This window comes from Solea solea, chromosome 2 (assembly GCF_958295425.1).
Source record: "Solea solea chromosome 2, fSolSol10.1, whole genome shotgun sequence".
Classification (NCBI taxonomy): Eukaryota; Metazoa; Chordata; class Actinopteri; order Pleuronectiformes; family Soleidae; genus Solea; species Solea solea.
Window position 1 is genome coordinate 14,351,081 of NC_081135.1, and position 22,550 is coordinate 14,373,630.

Genomic DNA, 22,550 nt, shown 5'->3' on the forward strand with positions numbered 1-22,550 from the left:
TAAACACAGCGGACATTTGATCGTAACTCGTCACTTTGTCAATATTAGTTTCTCCCGCTGCCACAGAATAATGTGTCGATCGGCAAATCAACCTCAGACGCAAGGCATGTAGTTGTCGAGGGTTTGATCCGTCAGATCGCAAGGGTTTGATCCGTCAGATCGCAAGGGTGTCCTATGTGTAATCTGGGGCCACAACCAAAACGTATCAGTTTCACATTTTTCTGGCGAGATCTGAATAATCTTCGCAACAACGAGCAATCGAGTGATTATGTACATTCACTAAGTGAATATTATGAAATTAAAATATATATTTCTCGCTAGAAATGTAATCAAAACGCATTTTTATGCAGAATCATACTCAAAATATTGATTTCTTTCACTAAAAATGAGAGAAATGTCCGCCATGTTTTTGTTCTCACGGCCGGAATCTTGAAAGTCACGTGACCTGGACGCAAAAGAATAGGCAGAAAAAAATGTAACAGTCATACAATTCCAGGGCCATTATTGTAACCCCTCTACGTTTTTGCACTGTGGACCAACGTAGCCAGGGTACGTTTTTCTATGAGACTGGGTTGAATAGGTATAAGGGTCAGCGAGTCAGCAGCACCCAACTTTGGCTCTTTTTTCCCAAGAAAAATAAAAGAAAAGCTTGTAAAATGAATAATAAGCGTTTTGACGGCATTATGCTGAGATAAGGCTATTTCCGGATTTTTTTTCCATTTTTTACTGTCCCATAATATAAACCTCACAATTGAAGTGACCAACTACTAAGCCTTACTTCTGTACCCTCAGAGTGAGATTTTTTAATGATTTCATTGTTTGGAATTGTTTTTCTACTGATGTCCCTTTTGTGTGTGCATTACGCTGAGATAAGGCTATTTTCGTATTTTTATCTTTTTTGATGATTGGTGATTGGTTATGAATTTAGAACATTAATAATTAATTAATTATGGAATAATTAATCTCTTATAAAAAGTTGAGTCAAACTCAAATCGGGGCACCACTCCTCTCAAACAGAGGAGAACAATCGGTTCTGAATGAACCATTAATTCATAACCTCCAAAAACAGTCTCATAAATAAACGACTACCAATTTGGATTATGATTAATAATTAACTTAATAATTGGTAAATAACAATACTACATCAATAGTTAGGTGAATTGAAGGATTGGTGATAGTTCTACAGGGAAGAGGTTGGCAATATACACACTTGTTCAGTATTAATCAGACCAGACTGTATATTGTATAAAACATTTATTAAAAAGACATCAAAGATTTGAACAAGAATGTCTACTAAATAATAATAATAATAATACATTTAATTTAAAAGCGCCTTTCAGGTCACTCATGTAACTATATACAGTGTGTGTGTGTGAAAGAGAGAGAAAGAGGGAGTCTGTGTGTGTGCAGGTCAAATGGTCAAGTCAGATAGAGGTAGACTACAAATCAAGATGGCGGTTGATAAAGAAACTACAACAAGATGGCGGAATCAAAGATGGCTTCTTGACCGCATGGCTGCTGTGTTTCTTGGTTAACTACTTTTGTAAACTGAGATGCCAGGTTAGATGAGAGGTTAGAAGCATGCACATCTAGAGCTGAAAGCTAAGAGGAATGGACATCACCAACATCATATTAACCTTAATCTAGACATTGCAACGACACTTTATGTGAGCAAGTAGACTAAATACAACATTTCATCTATGCTTAGCCAAGTAGTGTAATGCTATGCTAGGCCCAGTTACCAAGTTACCAAGTCTTTAAAAGATGCAAAAGTGTCCGTTTGAGATGCTGTCTGTTGGTCCAGGAACGGTAGATGGTTGACTGTGTTTCAGGTGTCTGTGGCTCAGGTTCCTCCTTACAAAGTTTGCTACTTGGAGCTAACCTGGCTCTGGATCCTTGGTTGATCCTGAGGCAGGCTCTGGTGTCGCTGCCTCTGATGGGAGGATAGCAGGCTGCTGTGAGCGGGCTTGCTCGAAGATCAGCAGAGTGGATTCTCTTGCTGCTGGAACCTTGTTTAGCTCTGTGCTGAAGAGACTTCAGTTGAAGAGCTGATGTCTGTGTCCTTCCTGCACCCAGAAGGGCAGGGGAGAGCAGAGGAGCCTGTGTCCTCTGGTGAGATGGAGAAGAGAAGAGAAAGAAGGAGGGGAAACCTGGCTTTTGTATTGCCTGTTACATGGGGTCACATGTCATAAAGTGACAACTGAGGTGGGTTTCCCACTGATGTGTGGAAGATAAGGGATCTTTATTGACTAAGTTTTATGACACTCTTTGTCTTTGAGCAAGGGGCCATGTGTTCTCCATCCATCTTGAATGAGCTGATCCCCAACACCTATCATATAAACCTCACAAATTAAGTTAACATTTGATAAGATATACTTCTGTACCCTCAGTGTTTGATTTTGTAATCATTTCACTGTTTGGATGTGTTTTCCTATTGGTGTCTTTTTGTGTGCACATTACGCTGAGATAAGGCTATTTTCGTATTTGTATAATTTTTTACTGTCCTATAATATAAAACCCACAAATGAAGTTAACATCTTATGATATACTGTACTTCTGTGCCCTCAGTGTTTGATTTTGCAATGATTTCATTGTTTGGATTTGTTTTCCTACTGATGTCCCAACTCTGCCACAGACACCTTCTGTGGCAGTAGAGAGCTACTCTGTCCTCCTCTCTTGACTCTCTCTGTCCTCTTACTTCACGGCGGGTTAGTAAGTCCTCCCCAGCCCCGTGGTTGTCCGACTCAGTGCGTGCTGAGAGAGCCACGATACGGGCAGCAGAAAGGAAATGGAGGAAATCAAAACACCCTGATGACCTGCTTTCCTATCACTCTCTTCTCTCCACCTTCACTGCCTATATCTCTGCAGCCAAACAATCTTTCTATCAGACTAAAATTCAATCCACTTTCTCTAACCCCAAAAAACTTTTCTCAATCTCCTCTAACCTCCTTGACCCCCCCACCCTCCTCCCTTCTACCAATTCACTTTGTCAACTACTTCACAAAAAAACAAATTCAGCTCCTTCTCTATCCTCTTTCACCCCTCTATCTCAGGATCAAGTTCTTTCCCTAATAACCTCTGCCCGCCCCACCTCCTGCCCCCTTGACCCTATCCCCTCTCACCTTCTTCAGTCAATTGCTTCTGATCTTCTTCCTTTCCTCACCCACCTCATTAACACATCTCTATCATCTGGTTGCTTTCCGGACTCTCTTAAAGAGGCCAGAGTGACCCCCCTCCTCCTATCACAGCTACGCCGATGACACCCAACTCATTCTCTCTTTTCCCAGCCCCGACACACATGTAGCAGAACGGATCTCCGCTTGTCTGACCGACATCTCTCAGTGGATGTCTGACCATCACCTGAAACTCAATCTCGACAAGACTGAGTTTCTTTTTCTCCCAGGAAAGGGCTCTCCCACCACAGACCTAACCATCACCTTCGACAACTCTGTGGTAACTCCTTCTCATACCGCAAGGAACCTGGGTGTGTCACCTGAAACTCAATCTCGACAAGACTGAGTTTCTTTTTCTCCCAGGAAAGGGCTCTCCCACCACAGACCTAACCATCACCCTCGACAACTTTGTGGTAACTCCTTCTCATACCGCAAGGAACCTGGGTGTGACACTTGATGACCATCTCTCCCTCACTGCAACAGCTCGATCTTGCAGATACATGTTGCACAACATCGGAAGGATACGGCCTCTTCTAACCCAGAAGGCGGCACAGGTTCTGGTCCAGGCTCTTGTCATCTCACGCTTGGATTACTGCAACTCCCTCCTGGCTGGTCTCCCTGCGTGTGCCATATGACCTCTGCAACTCATCCAGAATGCAGCAGCTCGACTGGTCTTCAACTTACCAAAATTCTCCCACACTACACCTCTCCTCCGCTCCCTTCACTGGCTTCCTGTAGCTGCACGCATCCGCTTCAAGACTCTAGTGCTTGCGTTCCATGCTACAAACGGATCCGGTCCAGCCTACATCCAGGACATGATCAAAACCTACACCCCAGCCCGCCCACTTCGCTCTTTATCGGCAAACCGGCTCACTGCCCCCTCACTGAGAGGATCGCAGAGGCATTCGCAGAACTCGAGACTGTTCACTGTCCTCGCTCCCAAATGGTGGAACGAGCTCCCCATCGACATCCGGACAGCGGAAAGCCTCCACATCTTCCGCCGCCGACTAAAAACACATTTCTTCCGACTCTACCTCGACTAAGACGATGACGATGACAAAAAAAAAAAGAAAAAAGAAAAAAAAAAAACTTATACATCGCACTTATGACTAGCACTTCATAGTTTGGCTTACTTGAAGCTCTTACTTACTTCTAGCTCTTATTTGTACCCAAATGTTTAAATGCACTTATTGTAAGTCGCTTTGGATAAAAGCGTCTGCTAAATGACATGTAACATGTAACATGTCCCTTTGTGTGCGCATTACACTGAGATAAGGCTAACATCTTAGAAGATATACTTATGTACCCTCAGTGTTTGATTTAGTAATGATTTCACTTTCTGGATGTATTTTCCTTTTGGTATCTTTTTGTGTGCGCATCACGCTGAGATAAGGCTATTTTTGTATTTTTATCTTTTTTCTACTGTCCTATAATATAAACCTCACAAATAAAGTTAACATCTTAAAAGATATACTTCTGTACCCTCAGTGTTTGATTTTGTAATGATTTCACTGTTTGGATGTGTTTTCCTATTGATGTCTTTTTGTGTGCGCATTACGCTGAGATAAGGACAGCTAGGGAAACTTGGCTTCGCCAACAAAAGGGGGACCATTGACCATTGCGTCCACCAGAGGGAAAAGGATGAGAAGTGAGCTCCGTCTTGGGGTGGATTCGCAAATGAGACAATTGACCCAACTCACGGGAGACTTTGTTAATGAGACAATTGACCCAACTCACGGGAGACTTTGTCAATGAGACAATTGACCCGACTCACCGGAGAATTTGTCAATGAGACAATTGACCCAACTCACGGGAGACTTTGTCAATGATAATTGACCCAACTCACGGGAGACTTTGTCAATGAGACAATTGACCCCAGTGGACGGTATGGTAACTAAAATTCAAAAGTAAAAAAGGCAGGAAAGGCTTTTCTTCAATAGTTCATATAAATGCATTGAGCCAGGGTTCTGATCTTTCAGTATGATTATCGGGAACTAAGTCAGAGTTACGGACTGTTCTGACCTTCGGAAGGGTCAAAGGTCAGCCATTTGGGTGTGTTTTTTGTAATAATTCATAAATGCATCAAGCCAGGAAACTTTTCTGACTTTTTGGATGACATACCAAGGTATGACATTTTTGTCACATTTTGGACAACCAACTGAACTATGACATTTTTGTCACATTTTGGACGACATACTAAACTATGACATTTTGGTCACATTTTGGACAACATACTAACCTATGAGGTTTTTGTCATATTTTGGACGACATACTAAAGTATGACTTTTTTGTCACATTTTGGACAACATACTTAACTTTGACATTTCTGTGACTTTTTGGACGACATACTTAACTATGACATTTTTGTCACATTTTGGAAAACATACTAAACTATGACATTTTGGTCACAATTTGGACGACATACTAAACTATGACGTTTTTGTCATATTTTGGACGACATACTAAAGTATGACATTTTTGTCAAATTTTCGAAGACATACACAGTAAATTTTGAAGTGTTAAAGTAACACTAAAAGAGTTAAATTTAACACTATTTCTGAGTGTATTTGGTCCCACTCAGAATTGGAGTTAAATGAACTCTTTTCAAAGTGTTAAAATTTTAGAGTTAAATTAACTCCAAATAGAGTTAAAAATTAACACTCGTATACACTGTATAGTGTTATTTAAATTTAACACTGAAGGTTAAACAACTCTCTAGAGTGTTAATATTATTCCCAGCAGTGTTAATAAATAACTCTTCTGTGATAACAAATCAACTCTGATGGTGTTAATTTGAATGCTGATTGACACTGTATTGAGTTATTTGAAGGTAACACTGGGCAGTAAAATAACTCTGGCTAGTGTTGATGTTACACACTACTGTGTTGTTAAGTTACTCTATTGCAGTGACAAAGTAGCTCTGGCTAGTGTTGATGTTACACACTACTGTGTTGTTAAGTTACTCTATTGCAGTGACAAAGTAGCTCTGGCTAGTGTTGTGTTACACACTACTGGGTTGAAAGGTTACTCTCGTGCAGTGAAAAAACAGTAAAAGTAGAGTAAAATAATGACACTAACACAGCAGTGTCATTACAACTTCTGAATGTTCTAGTTTAAATTTAAAAAACAGAATATTTAAAAATGACAAATTATCAGAAAATAATGCAGTTCAACTTCTTTATTTTAGTGCAAACTGTCAGGCGGGCATGCTTAAATCTCATGGCGGAAACAGACATTCAAAATCATCAAGGGCTACATAAAATGGCAATATGGAATAATGTACTTTGAGGAATCTATTTTTCCATAAGTCATTTGAACATTAAATGGTTTAAAGTAACATCGCTCATCAATGTGCAACACTTTTCGAACATTGTCTGGATGCAGTGAGACCTTAATGCATGGTAATGATTCTCAAAACAAACAGTTTCCATCAGTTTTCCACAGAGTAATACATTTTCATCCTTCACAGCAATAGACTCTATCTTACAAAACACAGGCATCTCAAATGCTACCTCAGTACAGATAATGAAGTCACGGCGGTACTCGGTACCATGGTATTTAATCCATTTGGCAGAAAAAATACTGGTTGACAATTCAGCTCCAAATTTGGAAGCAATGTATGGGCTGTTTTTGAGCTCACTTAGTGGAAGCATTTTTCCTGGGACTAAAGTTAGTCTTTACTTGGTAAAGGATTCTCGATAGAATGCCATACAACTCTGGTGCTTTTTGGCTAATGTTTGTGTAATGTTTTTAAAGTTTTTTAATTGTTTCTTAAAGAAATTATGTTTGGCTTCATAACGCATGCACCACATGTGCAGAATTGGGCCAATGGTCCTTATAATAGGAGGGTAATGAATCATGAAATGATGCTTTGGTAAAAGATTGAGCTGAGGAAATAACTGCTTGAAGAGTTGATGATGATCAATGATTAAGTGTTTGAGGTATATGGTCATGCCCTCTGAGAGGACAGGTGATAAAACAATGTTAACAATCTGTAGAAGCAAAAGTAGAAGACACCAATAACCATCACCTGTCTGAAATAAATCACCAAAAAGCAACGGCATGTTGCGTAATATGCACCAGTATTGTATAGCATTCAGTCCAAAATCATTACTTACATCAAGCATTTTTACTCTAGGTGGTCGATTTCGCTGTTGATTATAACCATAGTCAAAAGCATGTATTCTACCAGCCAGTTGTTCGGCATTCAGGAAGTTGCCCTGAATGTACTGTAAAACAAGTTTGACCTCAAACTGAGCAACCCCTTCTAAGAAAAGAAAAGTTGTTTGATGTGTTGAAATACTGCAGTGTATTCAACAGACAAGTGCGTTTCACACCATATGTATGAGGTAGCGTAGAGTTAGTTTGTAAAGTTTGACAGTTTGACAGTTTGCTGGGTGTGCATCTCAATAGTTCTTAATACAACTTCAGGATTATCTTCACAGAACACAGTTTGAAAACAAGTTTTCTCAAGGAGACAGAAACGACAGCAATAGCGAGCACTAAATGATTCCACAAAGCCAAACAGACAATGCAAACCCAAATTATCCCCAGTGACCTGGACAATGGTACCATAAATAACACTTTCAGACATGGAAATGTGAAGTCCCTCTGTCTCAAGTACTTTTATATCATTCACCAGTGGTTCAAGTATCAGATTAAAACCATAACGTTTGATGTCCTGTGCGTGGAAAAGAGCACATAAATGAATATTAATCAAAGCCGAATTAAAGATTGGGGGAACATTTCTCAGAGTAAAATATATAGCCCCTAATTTATGCATACCCTTTTTAGAGCCCAAGGGATTTGCTGTCTCAAAGTCGTCATAAAACAGTTGAATCTGCAATGCATTGTTCTCTTTAGAAAATAACAGATTTTCTTTAAAATAGTTGGCATCTTTTATGTCTGTATAAACACCTTCTTTGGGAATGTGCCTGGGCTTGAACATGTTGGTCAGTTCTAGGTTATCAAAAATGTTCTTAAGCGTTTCTAGGATGGGAACATATGAAAACTTATCTGTTATAATGACCTGGTCATATGTCCCAGTAGATTTGTTTCTTCTGCTGTCAAATCTTGTGCCGAGCACCTTTTCAACAGGTTCAACGTTTCCCCATTTCTCTTTGAAGTTTTTGTTTCGTTTGGTTTCTGTATTCAAAAAAAGTACCGAACACAGATCCACATCCAGTCTGAACACATTTAAGGCGAAGGTTTCTTCCAGGCAAGTAACCATGAACTAAACGTAAGTGCCTAACAAGCATACTGGAACTTTTTAATTCAGCCTGACAAACAAAGCACCTCATGATGGAGGAAAAAGCTCAAGCACTAATTGAGTAACCTTGCCCTTACTTCAGCAACACGAGGACTCTCCTTGACTTTCCCAACATCGATGTTGTACACCGTGGTCTGGATGAACATGTACATGTTATGGAGCATGGAGTTGTATGATGTGCCGAACACAAAATGTGCCTTAAACAGCTCATCGAAAGCCCCTAGAGGAGAAGTTGACCTGCAAGGTATGGCACTCCTATCCAGAATGATGAAGAACTGGTGGACTGCATCCTTCCTTAATCCAACAGCCAGGAGATATGGTTGAGCGCTGGTAGTAATGGTGTCGAGATGTTCTTGGATGCTTGTTCCAGTCTGAGAAGATACACATACACAGACAACAAAATTAACTTGGTTGTTATGTAATAATTAAATATTTTGTATATATTATTGGGAAGAAATATGCATATATAGATGATTAAATAAACATGGTAGTAACTTCAGGCAGTGTTTTCTTGCCCTGTGGACTATATGTGTAATTTCACTCTTTGACCACAAGGTGGACTCTAGTAGTATTTTGTAAATGTACCTGTTGCTTTGTTTCTTTGATTTACCCTTTGATTATTCCCTGGAAGCTTCCAGAAGTTAGTTTGAGCTAATTGTATGTCTGTATTTTAGTCCTATGGTGTTTGGGTGTGATGATGTCATGGTGAAACGTGTTGGCAAGCTGAAGAATGCAAGAATGCAGCTGTTTGAAGACGACAAGTGCGACATTAAACATCTGTGAAAAGAACCGAGTCTTGCGTGTATCAATGGACGTTACAATGGATGCAATATTATAATAATGAATAATCTTTATATTAATTAGGAAAAATATTAACCTTCTTGAAGATGACAAGATGCTTCTCTGCTTGGGACGCGGACACTTTCCCTGGTCTCTTCCGTCCCTGGGCAGACGGTGGAATCAGGTGTGACAGCAGTAAAACCGATGAGAGGTCACTGTCCCAACATGTAACACCAGTTTTATGTTTACAGGCTTGAATTGTGTGAACTCTTTACATTACAATTCATCTGCAATGTAAGCATTTTCACAAAAAAGAATGGATAGCCGTTTTAAATCGGCAGAAAAAGCTGCCACAGACTAGAAATCTTGCCAACTCTTTAATTTGAAACTTTGTTGAATATACTGTACCAGTCAAAAGTTAGAATGCATTTTCTCATTCAAGGGAATGCCATTTTTGACTTTTACTGTATAGAAAAATGTCTGACATTTTTTTATAAAGGCATTGCTCCTTAAAATGATTGCGCTTGTCGCTACACGAAGTGAGGAGCCTGCACGATATGAGGTGCGCATGCGCAAAATGGCCACCATCTTTGACAGTCCACTAAGGCTTTTATATGTACATGTTATATCTCTATATGTCCATTGGCAACAGCATATGCTCTTTATGCCTAATACTTTTATTTACCGCAGCGCTTTCTAGACAGTCGCCTAGGCAACGCTCGTCTGCGTCCTCGGCTTACCCCTCCCCCCTCGGACACACACATACAGTCCGTGGGTCAGTGGCCCAAAGTGTTTGAGAGATACAGACTGCACTAAAAACAGACTGTAACTCGCTGAATTCTGAACCGATTTTCATGAAATTTAGTTTGTTATGAGGATAGAAAAATTAAACATGATACTGATTACATGTTGGAATTAAATTCAGTTACGGGGCCGCTGACCCACGGACTGTGTGTGTGTGTGTGTGTGCTCACGGGGAACTTTAGTTGGGGTGAGGACGCTGACTTGCGTTGCCTAGGCAACCGCGGGCTTTCCAAGATGGCGGCCGTTCTGCGCATGTGGTCCTCAGATCGTGTAGCGACAGCGCTGACTGCCATCTCCCATAAGGTAAAATACTAACTATGCATAAGTGCCCTATGCAACACGAAAAATACTGAAGTATCCTTTTAAGCCTACAAGTCTAGTACACTCAATACCAGTATGTTTACAGATAACTTACCTAAGTCATCGTCCAAGTCAATGCCATCCAGAGGAGGATCAGCTGCCAGCAGGAGTTCTTCAAGCTCACTGATGTTGGGAAGCTTTCTGCATTGTTGGATGATCTTTTCCTTGAATGTGCCTGGACATCGCTCCAGAAACTTGTCGGACCCCCCCTTACCCAACATCAGAACAAAATCCTGTTCAACCTGGATTGGGGCAGTGGGTGAGAATTTTAGGACCTCATAGGTGCTAGTTGTTTGACTATGAAATACAATTTATTTGTTATACTCCTGTCAACAGTAATAATGGATAATTACCAAGCCTTTGACGTCTTTGAAACGTGGAAAGTCAGATAGTATGTTGCTTGACTGCTGGGGGTCGAGGAGCATGTTGCGGCGATGGAAAAATGTCAGCTTCATCTTCTTCTTGACTAAGTCCTCGTCAGCTGAATGTCTCATCAGTGACATTACTTCCTGGCACTCATCTTCACTTACGGATGCCTCAGGAACAAATTGGGTCTGTCTTCTGACCGTTGGTCCTCCAGACATGTCTTTACCTGATGATCCTTCCACTGATTCTATGTATGTTTAAACAAATGGAAAAATATGTATCTTGAGAAATAATGTACAAAGAGGCAATAACTCATCTTGTGATTATTTCTGTTTACACATTTAGCCAGTTTTATTACAGGTTTACCTCCAAATGATGATCGTCTGTCTTTAGCAGTAGATCTTTGAATGGTTTTAATCCTCCAAGCCAAGTACCCAGTGCCACTCTCCCCATCATAGTAATGCTCCTTGGCAGAGGAAAGGATAACAAAAATACAATTAATAAAAGCTGGTAGGATTTAAACTTTAATACACTATTTTACATTGCAAAAACTATGACTGTACACAACTCACATAGCCATTCTTAGCGTATGGGTCACTGAGGTAGGGGAATAATGTCACAATTCCTCTGGCGTACTTTTCTTTCAACTGTCTGGGAGGTGATGTTCTACAACAACAAAAAAGATTTGTTACTCATATTCCCTAGGTTCAACTTACCCCCAGAAAACTAGATAAAGGACATAAGGTCTGACTAAAAACAATCATCAAATTACCCATTCTTCTCAGTCAAGTCAGCTGCCAGTATGTTGACCATTTTCCTCCTGGTTTTCGTCCACCAAAGACTTGGTTCGATTGTATTCTTGTAGTATACATTCCCCTCCAGGTTTTGTGGAAAGGATGGACTCTTAAACAACTTAAAACACAATGCAAAATTCAGCAATATTGGAAAATATCGACTTGAATTCAAAGTTAAATCTTAATGCTTTAAATAAATAACATTATTGCTTCTACAAAGTCTTCAACCCATGTAATATACAACCTCCATTTGTGCTAATCTGAACTAAACTCTAAAAAAATATTCAATAACAGACCACACTGTTTCACAAGAAAGTTTGTGTGTCAACTAGAGTTGTTCCGATTCCGATACCGGTATCGGAAATGCCTCCGATACTGCCGAAAATGTGGGTATCGGTATCGGCGAGTACTGGAGTCCATGCACCGATCCGATACCACGTTATTTAATAGAGCTCCGTTAGCTCTGACGCAGTTCTTCTTCGCCGCTCTTGAAACAGTTGCGCTGTGCTGTTTTAGAGGCGTGAAGAAGAACGGATCACCCGACACCTGTAGACAAGGAGCTAACGTTAGCTCATCATGTCGGCGGTTTGGCAGTATTTACCAGTTAGCTCCGTTAGCGTTGTTAGCTGCGCTAGCTCCGTTAGCGCGTCTAACGTCAAACTGGAGCGGCCCGTTTATTAAACGAAAAGAGCAGCGCTACATTTTGGTCATGTCAGTTAGATCACTCATCATCACACATCATCTTAGTGTAGTTTAAACAATACACATAACCAAAAGGGAAAGCCGGAGAAGCAAAAGCTTATCTAGTCCCGTCTCCATTACCCACAGAATACATATTTTCATCATACAATACATCATTTTTCTTTTTCTTATGACATTTTGACAAAAACATGTTTCAGCATCAGGTAGCACTCAGAGATGCAGTCTAGCTCTAGACAGTCAATCAGACTCCATGTATGTCAGCTGTTGTTTGGTTACATTTGCTTCCACTGCCGTATCCTCACGGTGTCTACAGATTTCTGTCTCTGACCTTTGTCATACTTTCCTCCTGGGTCATTCTGTATCGATTAATGGTCATCTCTACATACTTCTTTTTAAATACACTCCGTTTTGCTGATTTTTTCATCTCCTCATCCAGATTATTCCACTGTCTGACACCCGTGACTGATACGGTAAAGGATTTGGTGATGATAATCATATCACAGTCATGCAGGCGTAGTATGATATATATTTTTTTATAACACACTGGTATCGGTATCGGTACTCGGTATCGGCCGATACCCACAGCACAAGTATCGGAATCGGTATCGGGAGGGAAAAAATGGTATCGGAACATCTCTAGTGTCAACTGTTACTTGTTTAGCTTCTGTATCAACCCTCTGGTGTTTTCTGGAAGGGCTCTCTGTAAGGATAACTGTATCCTGCGAGTCAGACAAATCGAGTGATGATGGTGGGGAGGGCTCAGAAGAGGATGCCACTGTGTGGACAGGTTCTAACCATGATTGGAGAAGCAGAATAAAGAAAGAAAATTACACACTTTTTTCGTAGAGCCTTACCATATCTAATCAATAATATAAGCTTCACATTACAAATACATAACTTGTGAATTATATATAGATTAATGTTTTACTGAAACAAACCTGTGTCATACTTGATGGTTAGTACCCCTGTTGAAGGATCCTTTAGTATGTCCTCAAACACATCTTCATCCAATTCAGTGCCTGAACTGTCAACCACTTTCACACCTTCCGTTGCTGGAGGAACACCAAACTTCGCAAAAGCTAGGAAACAAAAATAAAAGCTTTTGTAAAGAGAGGGTTATTTCAAATGAATCTACTATTCACTTTCACTAAATCTGTAACAGTTTCAGGTGAAATAAAACGACTTAATTGCTAAAATGTAGCATCATAACTGCAGAGCAATGTGTGCATCCAAAGCCATGTAGATATAAATTTAAGTCACTTAAAGCTGATCACAAATATCAATTCCATTAAGTCAAAAGCTTACCTGCAATCAGAAACTCTCCAGTTTGATTGCCAAATTTTTGGCAATCACCCAGTTTTACTTTCAGTAACATTATCCCTGCAGAGAAAAAATAAACATTTCCCAATTAATGTCTCAGGCTTATTATTACAATCAAAATACATAATTGGCTGCAATTTTTGACACACACAATGTTAAGGTCCATAATATATTTCAGCATCATTGCAAAGTTTAGTCGTTATAAACTTTATATTTTAGTGCAACCTGAAATGTATTATAGCATAGCTGTGTGTCCAAAATGCACAAAAATGTATATATATTATAAAAATGTATAGAATAATATGCATTCATACAGAACTGTTTACTTTTTGGTAACCAAGTATCCTTCACCGCAAATACCCATGCAATGTAAAGCAAACGGCTTGAAAATCGGTTGAAAATTCAGCAAGTAATGATGATTTAGATTATTGATAAATGTCTGCCTCCACCGATGGCTATCCTGTGACAAAGTGACAGGCAAAAGCAGCGCGTTGTACTTGGATGTGCTGTTCCCGATGGCGGACAAAGCAAAATGGTGGACTTTGGCGCGCGCGGAACGTGAGCACAAGACAGTGACCATAAACTGAAGACAAGCACTGTGGCTGCAAACCATGTTCTTTGACGTGCAATAAGCCTGTTTCAAACTGTCCGGTAACTGCACCAAAATCATACGTTAAAAACGGTCAAGCATCAGAAAGAGAATGCCTACACTTTAAGCAGAGGTGAAAGTAATTAACAGTAACTTTATTTGGATAACTTTTACAGTAACTTGAAAATCCGAAATTAATTTACAAAGTTAATATTAGAGTGGCTAGGCTAGTAAGGCTACACAATTGCCCGCGCAATTTGGTCCACTTCCCACATATGCGTCTTCCCATTTTACCTACCGGAGTCTAAAACTATTACAGGATAACCACCAATGCACTTTTTATAAACCTTCATAATATTAAGGTAACCTCTTACCGACTAAATCCTGTTTATGGTAGCAGGTTAGCCGAAATCAGAAGCTAGGTACTGCTTATTTGTTCAGCGAGCCACAACTGGATTTTCTAGTTTTACATTACAAAACTAACTGCAGTACATGGTAAATGACAATAAGGCAGTTTAAAACATTAGTCATGTAGATATGCTAAATGTTTGGTTAAATGAAAGAAGAGGAGAAACTTACCAGACTTCCTCGACATGACGAAAGCTGCTGAAAATGGCGGACTGCAGAGTCGGGGAATTTTGAAATGAGACAGGGGTGGCTTTATAGAGGTGGCTTTATAGAGTACTTTTACACCCCGTCTTTTAACTACCGAAATTGACACCAACACTAGGGGGCATTCTACTCCAGCTGTTGTTATATTAACTCAGATAGAGTTAATGGAGTTTGACACTGCATATTTAACACTGGGGAATTTACTGTGTACTAACCTATGATGTTTTTGTCACATTTTGGACAACATACTAAAGTATGACTTTTTTGTCACATTTTGGACAACATACTTAACTTTGACATTTCTGTGACTTTTTGGACGACATACTTAACTATGACATTTTTGTGACTTTTTGGACGACGTACCTAACAATGACATTTTTGTGACTTTTTGGACGACATACTAAACCATGAATTTTTTGTCACATTTTGGACGACATACTAAAGTATGACATTTTTGTCACATTTTGGACGAGATACTGAACTTTGACATTTTTGTGACTTTTTGGACGACATACTAAACTATGACATTTTTGTGACATTTTTGTTGACAATACCCAACGATGACATTTTTGTGACTTTTTGGACAACATACTAACCTATGATGTTTTTGTCATATTTTGGGCTACATACTAAAGTATGATTTTTTTGTCAAATTTTGGGCTACATTCTAACCTATGACGTTTTTGTCACATTTTGGACAACATACCAAAAAAACTTTGACATTTTTGTGACTTTTTGGACAACATACTAAACTATGAAATTTTTGTCACATTTTGGACAACATACTAAACTATGAAATTTTTGTTACATTTTGGACGACATACTAAACTATGATATTTTTGTCACATTTTGGGCCACATACTTAACTTTGACATTTCTGTGACATTTTGGACGACATACTAAACTATGACATTTTGTGACTTTTTGAACGACGTACCTAACAATGACATTTTACTCAAATTTTGGAACGACATACTAACCTATGACGTTTTTGTCATATTTTGGACAACATACTAAAGATGACATTTTTGTCAAATTTTCGAAGACATACTAACCTATGACGTTTTTGTCACATGTTGGACGACATACTTAAACTATGACATTTTTGTCACATTTTTGACGACATACTAAAGTATGACATTTTTGTCACATTTTGGACGACATACTAAAGTATGACATTTTTGTGACTTTTTGGACGACATACTAAACTATGACATTTTTGTGACTTTTTGGACGACATACTAAACTAGGACATTTTATTCAAATTTTTGATGACATACTTAACTTTGACATTTTTGTGACATTTTTGACGACAATAACAAACCAGGACATTTTTCTGACTTTTTGGACGTCATATGAAATTTTGGTCACATTTTGGACAACATACTAACGTATGACGTTTTTGTCACATTTTGGACGATATACTAAAGTATGACTTTTTTGTCTCATTTTGGACGACCTACTGAACCATGACATTTTGTTCACATTTTGGACGACATACTAACCTATGATGTTTTTGTCACATTTTGGGCCATACTTAACTTTGACATTTCTGTGACATTTTGGACGACATACCAAACTATGACATTTTTGTGACTTTTTGGACGATATACTAAACTACGACATTTTTGTAACCTTTTGGACGACATACTAAACCATGACATTTTTGTGACTTTTTGGACGACATACTAAGCTATGACATTTTTGTCACATTTTGGACAACATACTTAACTATGACATTTTTGGCAAATTTTGGACGACATAGTAAACTATGACTTTTTTGTCACATTTTGGACAACGTACCTAACAATGTCACTTTACTCAAATTTTGGATGACATACTAAACTATGACATTTTTGTGAGTTTTTGGACGACATACTAAGCTATGAAATTTTTGGCAAATTTTGGACGTCATACTAAGCGATGACATTTTTGTCACATTTTGGACAACATACTAAACTATGACATTTTTGCCAAATTTTATACAACATACTAAACTATGACATTTTTGTGACTTTTTGGACGACATACTTAACTATGACATTTTTGTGACTTTTTGGACGACATACTTAACTATGACATTTTTGTCACATTTTGGACAACATACTAACCTATGACATTTTTGTCATATTTTGGACGACATAGTATGACTTTTTTTGTCTCATTTTGGACAACATACTAAACTATGACATTTTTGTCACATTTTTTTTTGGGCGACATACTTAACTTTGACATTTCTGTGACTTTTTGAACGACATACTAAACTATGACATTTTTGTGACTTTTTGTACGACATACTAAACTAGGACATTTTATTCAAATTTTTGATGACATACTTAACTTTGACATTTTTGTGACATTTTTGACGACAATAACAAACCAGGACATTTTTCTGACTTTTTGGACGACATACTAAAGTATGAAATTTTGGTCACATTTTGGACAACATACTAACGTATGACATTTTTGTCACATTTTGGACGACATACTAAAGTATAGCTTTTTTGTCTCATTTTGGACGACCTACTGAACTATGACTTTTTGTTCACATTTTGGACGACATACTAACCTATGAGGTTTTTGTCACTGTTACGACTGTCGTCGTTATGGTGCTGTGTGTGTGCTTTGTGTGTGTGCCCTGTGTTTTTTTCTGTCAATCTCCTAGGGAAGTTGCTGTGTGTCCTAGCCGTGCCAGGATTGGTGGACTGTTTTGGGCCCTGCCGCTCGATTGGCTGCACTTGATTACCACCTGGTACATAAGGAGCCAAGATGGTGGACGACGGGGGGCAAACGCGCAGCATGGCAGACGGCAGCACAGACACTTCCTCATCCTCCTCATCTCCCAACCGGCCACACTTCCACCATAGTTTTGTCTTTTGTATAGTTTAGTAGTTTTTGCAAACAGTAGGGGTGGACTGCCATTTTTGTTACAGCGTTTTCTCCTGTTTATTTAGTTAGGGAGGTAAGTTCCTGTTATTTGGTTTGTTCAGGTTGATTAGGTAAGATTTATTGTTTTCTAGACAGGGACCTTTTTGTTTGTTGTTTTGGCCTAAGTCCACCCTGAAGCCTAGACCTTAGTTCAACCATTTTGGAGTAATTTATCTTCCTTTTGTAAATAAATCGTTCTTTTTGTAAATACAACACTAAAAATCGTTTGTGGTCACTTGGGACTTGGGGAAGATGAGGCCTTATCAGGTTATGTCCTAGGCCCCCTAGACTGGGGCATAACAGTCACATTTTGGACGAAATACTGAACTATGACTTTTTTGTCACATTTTGGGCGAAATACTAAACTTTCACATTTTTGTGACTTTTTGGACGACTCACCAAATTATGAAATTTTTGTCAAATTTTGGGCGACATACTAAAATATGACTTTTTGTCACATTTTGGACAACAAACTAAACTGTGACTTTTTTGTCACAATTTGGACAACATTCTAAACTGTGACTTTTTGTCACATTTTGGGCCACATACTTAACTTTGACATTTCTGTGACATTTTGGACGACATACTAAACTATGACATTTTGTGACTTTTTGGACGACGTACCTAACAATGACATTTTACTCAAATTTTGGACGACATACTAACCTATGATGTTTTGTCATATTTTGGACAACATACTAAAGATGACATTTTTGTCAAATTTTCGAAGACATACTAACCTATGACGTTTTTGTCACATATTGGACGACATACTAAACCATGACATTTTTGTCACATTTTGGACGAGATACTAAGCTATGACATTTTGTCACATTTTGGACATGATAAACTATGACATTTTTGTTACCTTTTGGACAAATGACTAAAGTAAAGACTGTTTTGTCACATTTTGGGTGACATACTAACCTATGAAGTTTTTTACAAGTTTTGGACGACATACTAAAGTACGACTTTTTTTGTCAAATTCTGGACGACATATAAAAGTATGCCTTTTTTTACAAATTTTGAACGACATTAAATATGACTTTTTTGTCAAATTTTGGACGACATACTGAACTATGACATATTTGTGACTTTTTAGACGACCTACTAAACTGACATTTTTGCCAAATTCTGGACGACATAGTAAACTATGATATTTTTGTCAAATTTTGGGCGAAATACTAACCTATGACTTTTTTGTCACATTTTGGACAACGTACCTAACAATGTCATTTTACTCAAATTTTGGACGACATACTAAACTATGACATTTTTGTCAAATTTCTGACGACATACTAAACTATGACATTTTTGTCAAATTTCTGACGACATACTAAACTATGACATTTTTGTGACTTTTTAGACGACATACTAAAAACTATGACATTTTTGCCAAATTTTGGACGACATAGTAAATTAGGTCATTTTTGTCAATTTTTTTGCGAAATACTATGACTTTTTTGTCACATTTTGGACAACGTACCTAACAATGTCATTTTACTCAAATTTTGGACGACATACTTAACTATGACATTTGTCAAATTTGTGACGACATACTAAACTATGACATTTTTGTCACATTTTGGACAACATACAAAACTATGACATTTTTGTGACTTTTTGGCGACATACTTAACTATGACATTTTTGTGACTTTTTGGACGACTTACTAAACTATGACATTTTTGTGACTTTTTGGACAACATACTTAACTATGACATTTGTCAAATTTCGGACGACATCCTAAAGTATGACATTTCTGTCACATTTTTGCTGCCATACTAAACTATGACATTTTTGTGACTTTTTGGACGACATACTAAGCTATGACATTTTTGTGACTTTTTGGACGACATACTAAAGTATGACATTTTGTCACATTTTGGACCACATTCTAACCTATGAAAGTTTTGAGACTTTTTGGACGATGTACAAAGGACATTTTACTGTAAGACCTGAGCAGCATGGTGGCGTTATGGTTAATACGTCTTAACTGCAGTACTGTTGCTGGGTTCAATCCCAGGTCTCACATGTTTCCGGTGTGGACGACAAGTATGATTTTTTTTCTCAAATTTTGGACGACATGCTTAACTATGACATTTTTTGTCACAAAAGTCTGAATTTTTTATATGTCGACCTTACCTAAGACCCTTATCAGTGTACCAGAGTCCCAACTCTGTAGACCCTCAACAAATATAACTAGCTCTGTGGAGTACCTATCCCAACAGGATAAAAAATCCTAACAGGAGGCTCTGTGGCACAAAACATAGTCACAAATCAGACTCCTGGCTTGATGCGTTTATAAATTATTACAAAAAACACACCCAAATGGCGTTGACGCTTCCGAAGGTTAGAACAGTCCGTAACTCTGACTTAGTTCCCGATAAACATACCGGAAGATCAGAACCCTGGCTCAATGCAATTATATGAATTATTGAAGAAAAGACAGTTTCCCGCCTTTCTTACATTTGAATTTTAGTTACTATACCACCCACTGGGGTCAATTGTCTCATTCACAAAGTCTGCCGTGAGTTGGGTCAATTGTCCCATTGACTAAGTCCCCCGATCGAGGTGGGGGGGTGCCTGTCTGACTTGACCCCAAACCACACAGTCTTGTCCACTGGGTCAATTGTCTCATTGACAAAGTCTCCCGTGATTTGAGGGTGCATAAGTATGTCTTATAAGATGTTATTTGTGTGGTTTATATGATAGGACAGTAGAAAAAAGGTAAAAATACAAAAAATAGCCTTATCTCAGTGTAATGCGCACACACAAAGAGACCTAAAGGAAAATACATCCAAAAAGTAAAAAAATTACAAAATCAAACACTGAGGGTACATAAGTATATCTCATAAGATGTTAACTCCATTTGTGAGGTTTATATAATGGGACAGTATAAAAAAGATAAAAATATGAACATAGACTTATCTCAGTGTAATGCGCACACAAAGAGACATCAATAGAAAAACAAATCCAAACAATGAAATCATTGCAAAATCAAAACTGAGGGTACAAACGTTTAGATGTTAATTTCATTTCTGGTTTTATATTTTAGGACAGTTGAAAAAAGATAAAATTACGAAAATAGCATTATCTCAGCGTAATGCGCACACAGAAAGACACCAATAGGAAAACACATCCAAACAGTGAAAAAATTACAAAATCAAACACTAAGGGTAGAGAAGTATATCTTATAAGATGTTAACTTCATTTGTGAGGTTCATATTATAGGACAGTAGAAAAAAGAAAAACATCTGGAAATAGCCTTATCCCAGTGTAATGGGCATACAAAAAGAGAACAAAAGGAAAACACATCCAAACAGTGAAATCATTACAAAATCAAACACTGAGGGTACATAAGATGTCAACTCAATTTGTGAGTTTTATATTAAAGGACAGTAGAAAAAAGATAAAAATACGAAATTAGCCTTATCTCAGCGTAATGCGCACAGAGAAAGATTGATGTCTTTCTCTGTGCGCATTAGGCTGGGATAAGGCTATTTTTGTATTTTTATGAAAACACATCCAAACAGTGAAAAAATTACAAAATCAAAAACTGAGGGTACAGAAGTTTATTTTATAAGATGTTAACTTCATCAGACTTAATTCCTGATGAACATACTGAAAAAATCAGACTCCTGGCTCAATGCCTTTATGAATTATTACAAAAAACTAAGGTTTAAGGCTGAATATCACAGATTGCCACCAAACCGGCTGACCTTTAACCTTTCCGGTGGTCGCACAAGTCCGAAACTCTGCACACTGAATTAGCCTTAGTTCCTACAACACATACTGAATCAAGAAAATCATACTAAATGTAGATATAGTTTTGTTTTTATGGACGCCATACTAAAGTATGACGTTTCTATTGGGCGACATACAAACCTATGATGTTTTTGTCACATTTTGGACAACATACTAAACTATGACGTTTTTGTCAAATTTTAGACGACATACTAAACTATGCTATTTTTGTTACTTTTTGAACGATATACTAACATATGACTTTTTTTCAATTTTTAGACGACATACTAAACTGACATTTTGTCAAATTATGGGCAACATACTAACCTATCACGTTTTTTTCACATATTGGACAACGTACTAAACTATGACATTAGTACATAGTTTAGTACGTTGATAATGCTATTTTCGTATTTTTATCTTTTTTCTACTGTCCTATAATATAAAACCCACAAATGAAGTTAACATCTTATGAGATATACTTATGTTTTATTTTTCCATTATTTACTGTCCCTTAATATGAACCTCACAAATGAAGTGACCAACTACTAAGACTTACTTCTGTACCCTCAGGATTTGATTTTGCAATGACTTCATTGTTTGGATGTGTTTTCCTGTTGGTGTCTGTTTGTGTGCGCATTCAGCTGAGATAAGGCTGTTTTCGGATTTTTTTCATTTTTCTACTGTCCCATAACATAAACCTCACAAATGAAGTTAATATCTTAAAAGATATACTTCTGTACCCTCAGTGTTTGATTTTGCAATGATTTAACTGTTTGGATGTGTTTTTCTATTTGTGTCTGTTTTTGTGCGCATTCAGCAGGGATACGGTTGTTTTCTGATTTTTTTCTTTATTTTTCTACTGTCCCATAACATAACATCACAAATAAAGTTAAAATCTTATAAGATATATATTTCTGTACAGTCAGTGTTTGATTTTGCAATGATTTCACTGTTTGGATGTGTTTTTCTATTTGTGTCTGTTTTTGTGCGCATTCAGCAGGGATACGGCTGTTTTCTGATTTTTTTCATTTTTCTACTGTCCCATAACATAAACCTCACAAATGAAGTTAACATCTTAAAAGATTTATTTTTGTACTTTGTGT

The 22,550-nt window shown here is 37.9% G+C and overlaps 1 protein-coding gene across 2 annotated transcripts; it reads right to left on the bottom strand.

Moving 5' to 3' along the window:
• Positions 1 to 6,367: 6,367 nt before the first annotated feature.
• LOC131476730 (uncharacterized) lies at positions 6,368 to 15,595 on the bottom strand. Of its 2 annotated transcripts, none has more exons than XM_058654780.1 (10): positions 13,554 to 15,595; positions 13,187 to 13,327; positions 12,902 to 13,038; positions 11,525 to 11,664; positions 11,325 to 11,418; positions 11,119 to 11,218; positions 10,740 to 10,999; positions 10,442 to 10,628; positions 9,320 to 9,385; positions 6,368 to 8,813 (listed from the first exon to the last, which is right to left on the bottom strand). In XM_058654780.1, the coding sequence occupies exons 1-10, from the start codon at positions 13,621 to 13,623 to the stop codon at positions 8,698 to 8,700; spliced, it is 1,311 nt and encodes a 436-aa protein (XP_058510763.1). In that variant the 5' UTR covers positions 13,624 to 15,595; the 3' UTR covers positions 6,368 to 8,697. The 2 variants fall into 2 exon arrangements, 1 of the variants encoding a protein (XP_058510763.1); XR_009243109.1 differs by having other exon boundaries at positions 8,783 to 8,813; positions 9,320 to 9,437; positions 13,554 to 15,594.
• Between the last annotated feature and the right edge of the window lie 6,955 nt (positions 15,596 to 22,550).

What these genes read in the sequence shown, in the direction of transcription:
- LOC131476730 (XM_058654780.1), bottom strand. Translation starts at nt 13,623, where the DNA reads ATGTTACTGAAAGTAAAACTGGGTGATTGCCAAAAATTTGGCAATCAA. An exon ending in CATACGCTAAGAATGGCTAT is followed by an intron (nt 11,219 to 11,324) that starts GTGAGTTGTGTA and finishes TCCTCTGCCAAG; the next exon opens with GAGCATTACTATGATGGGGA. An exon ending in TGACTTGGACGATGACTTAG is followed by an intron (nt 9,386 to 10,441) that starts GTAAGTTATCTG and finishes CCGTCTGCCCAG; the next exon opens with GGACGGAAGAGACCAGGGAA.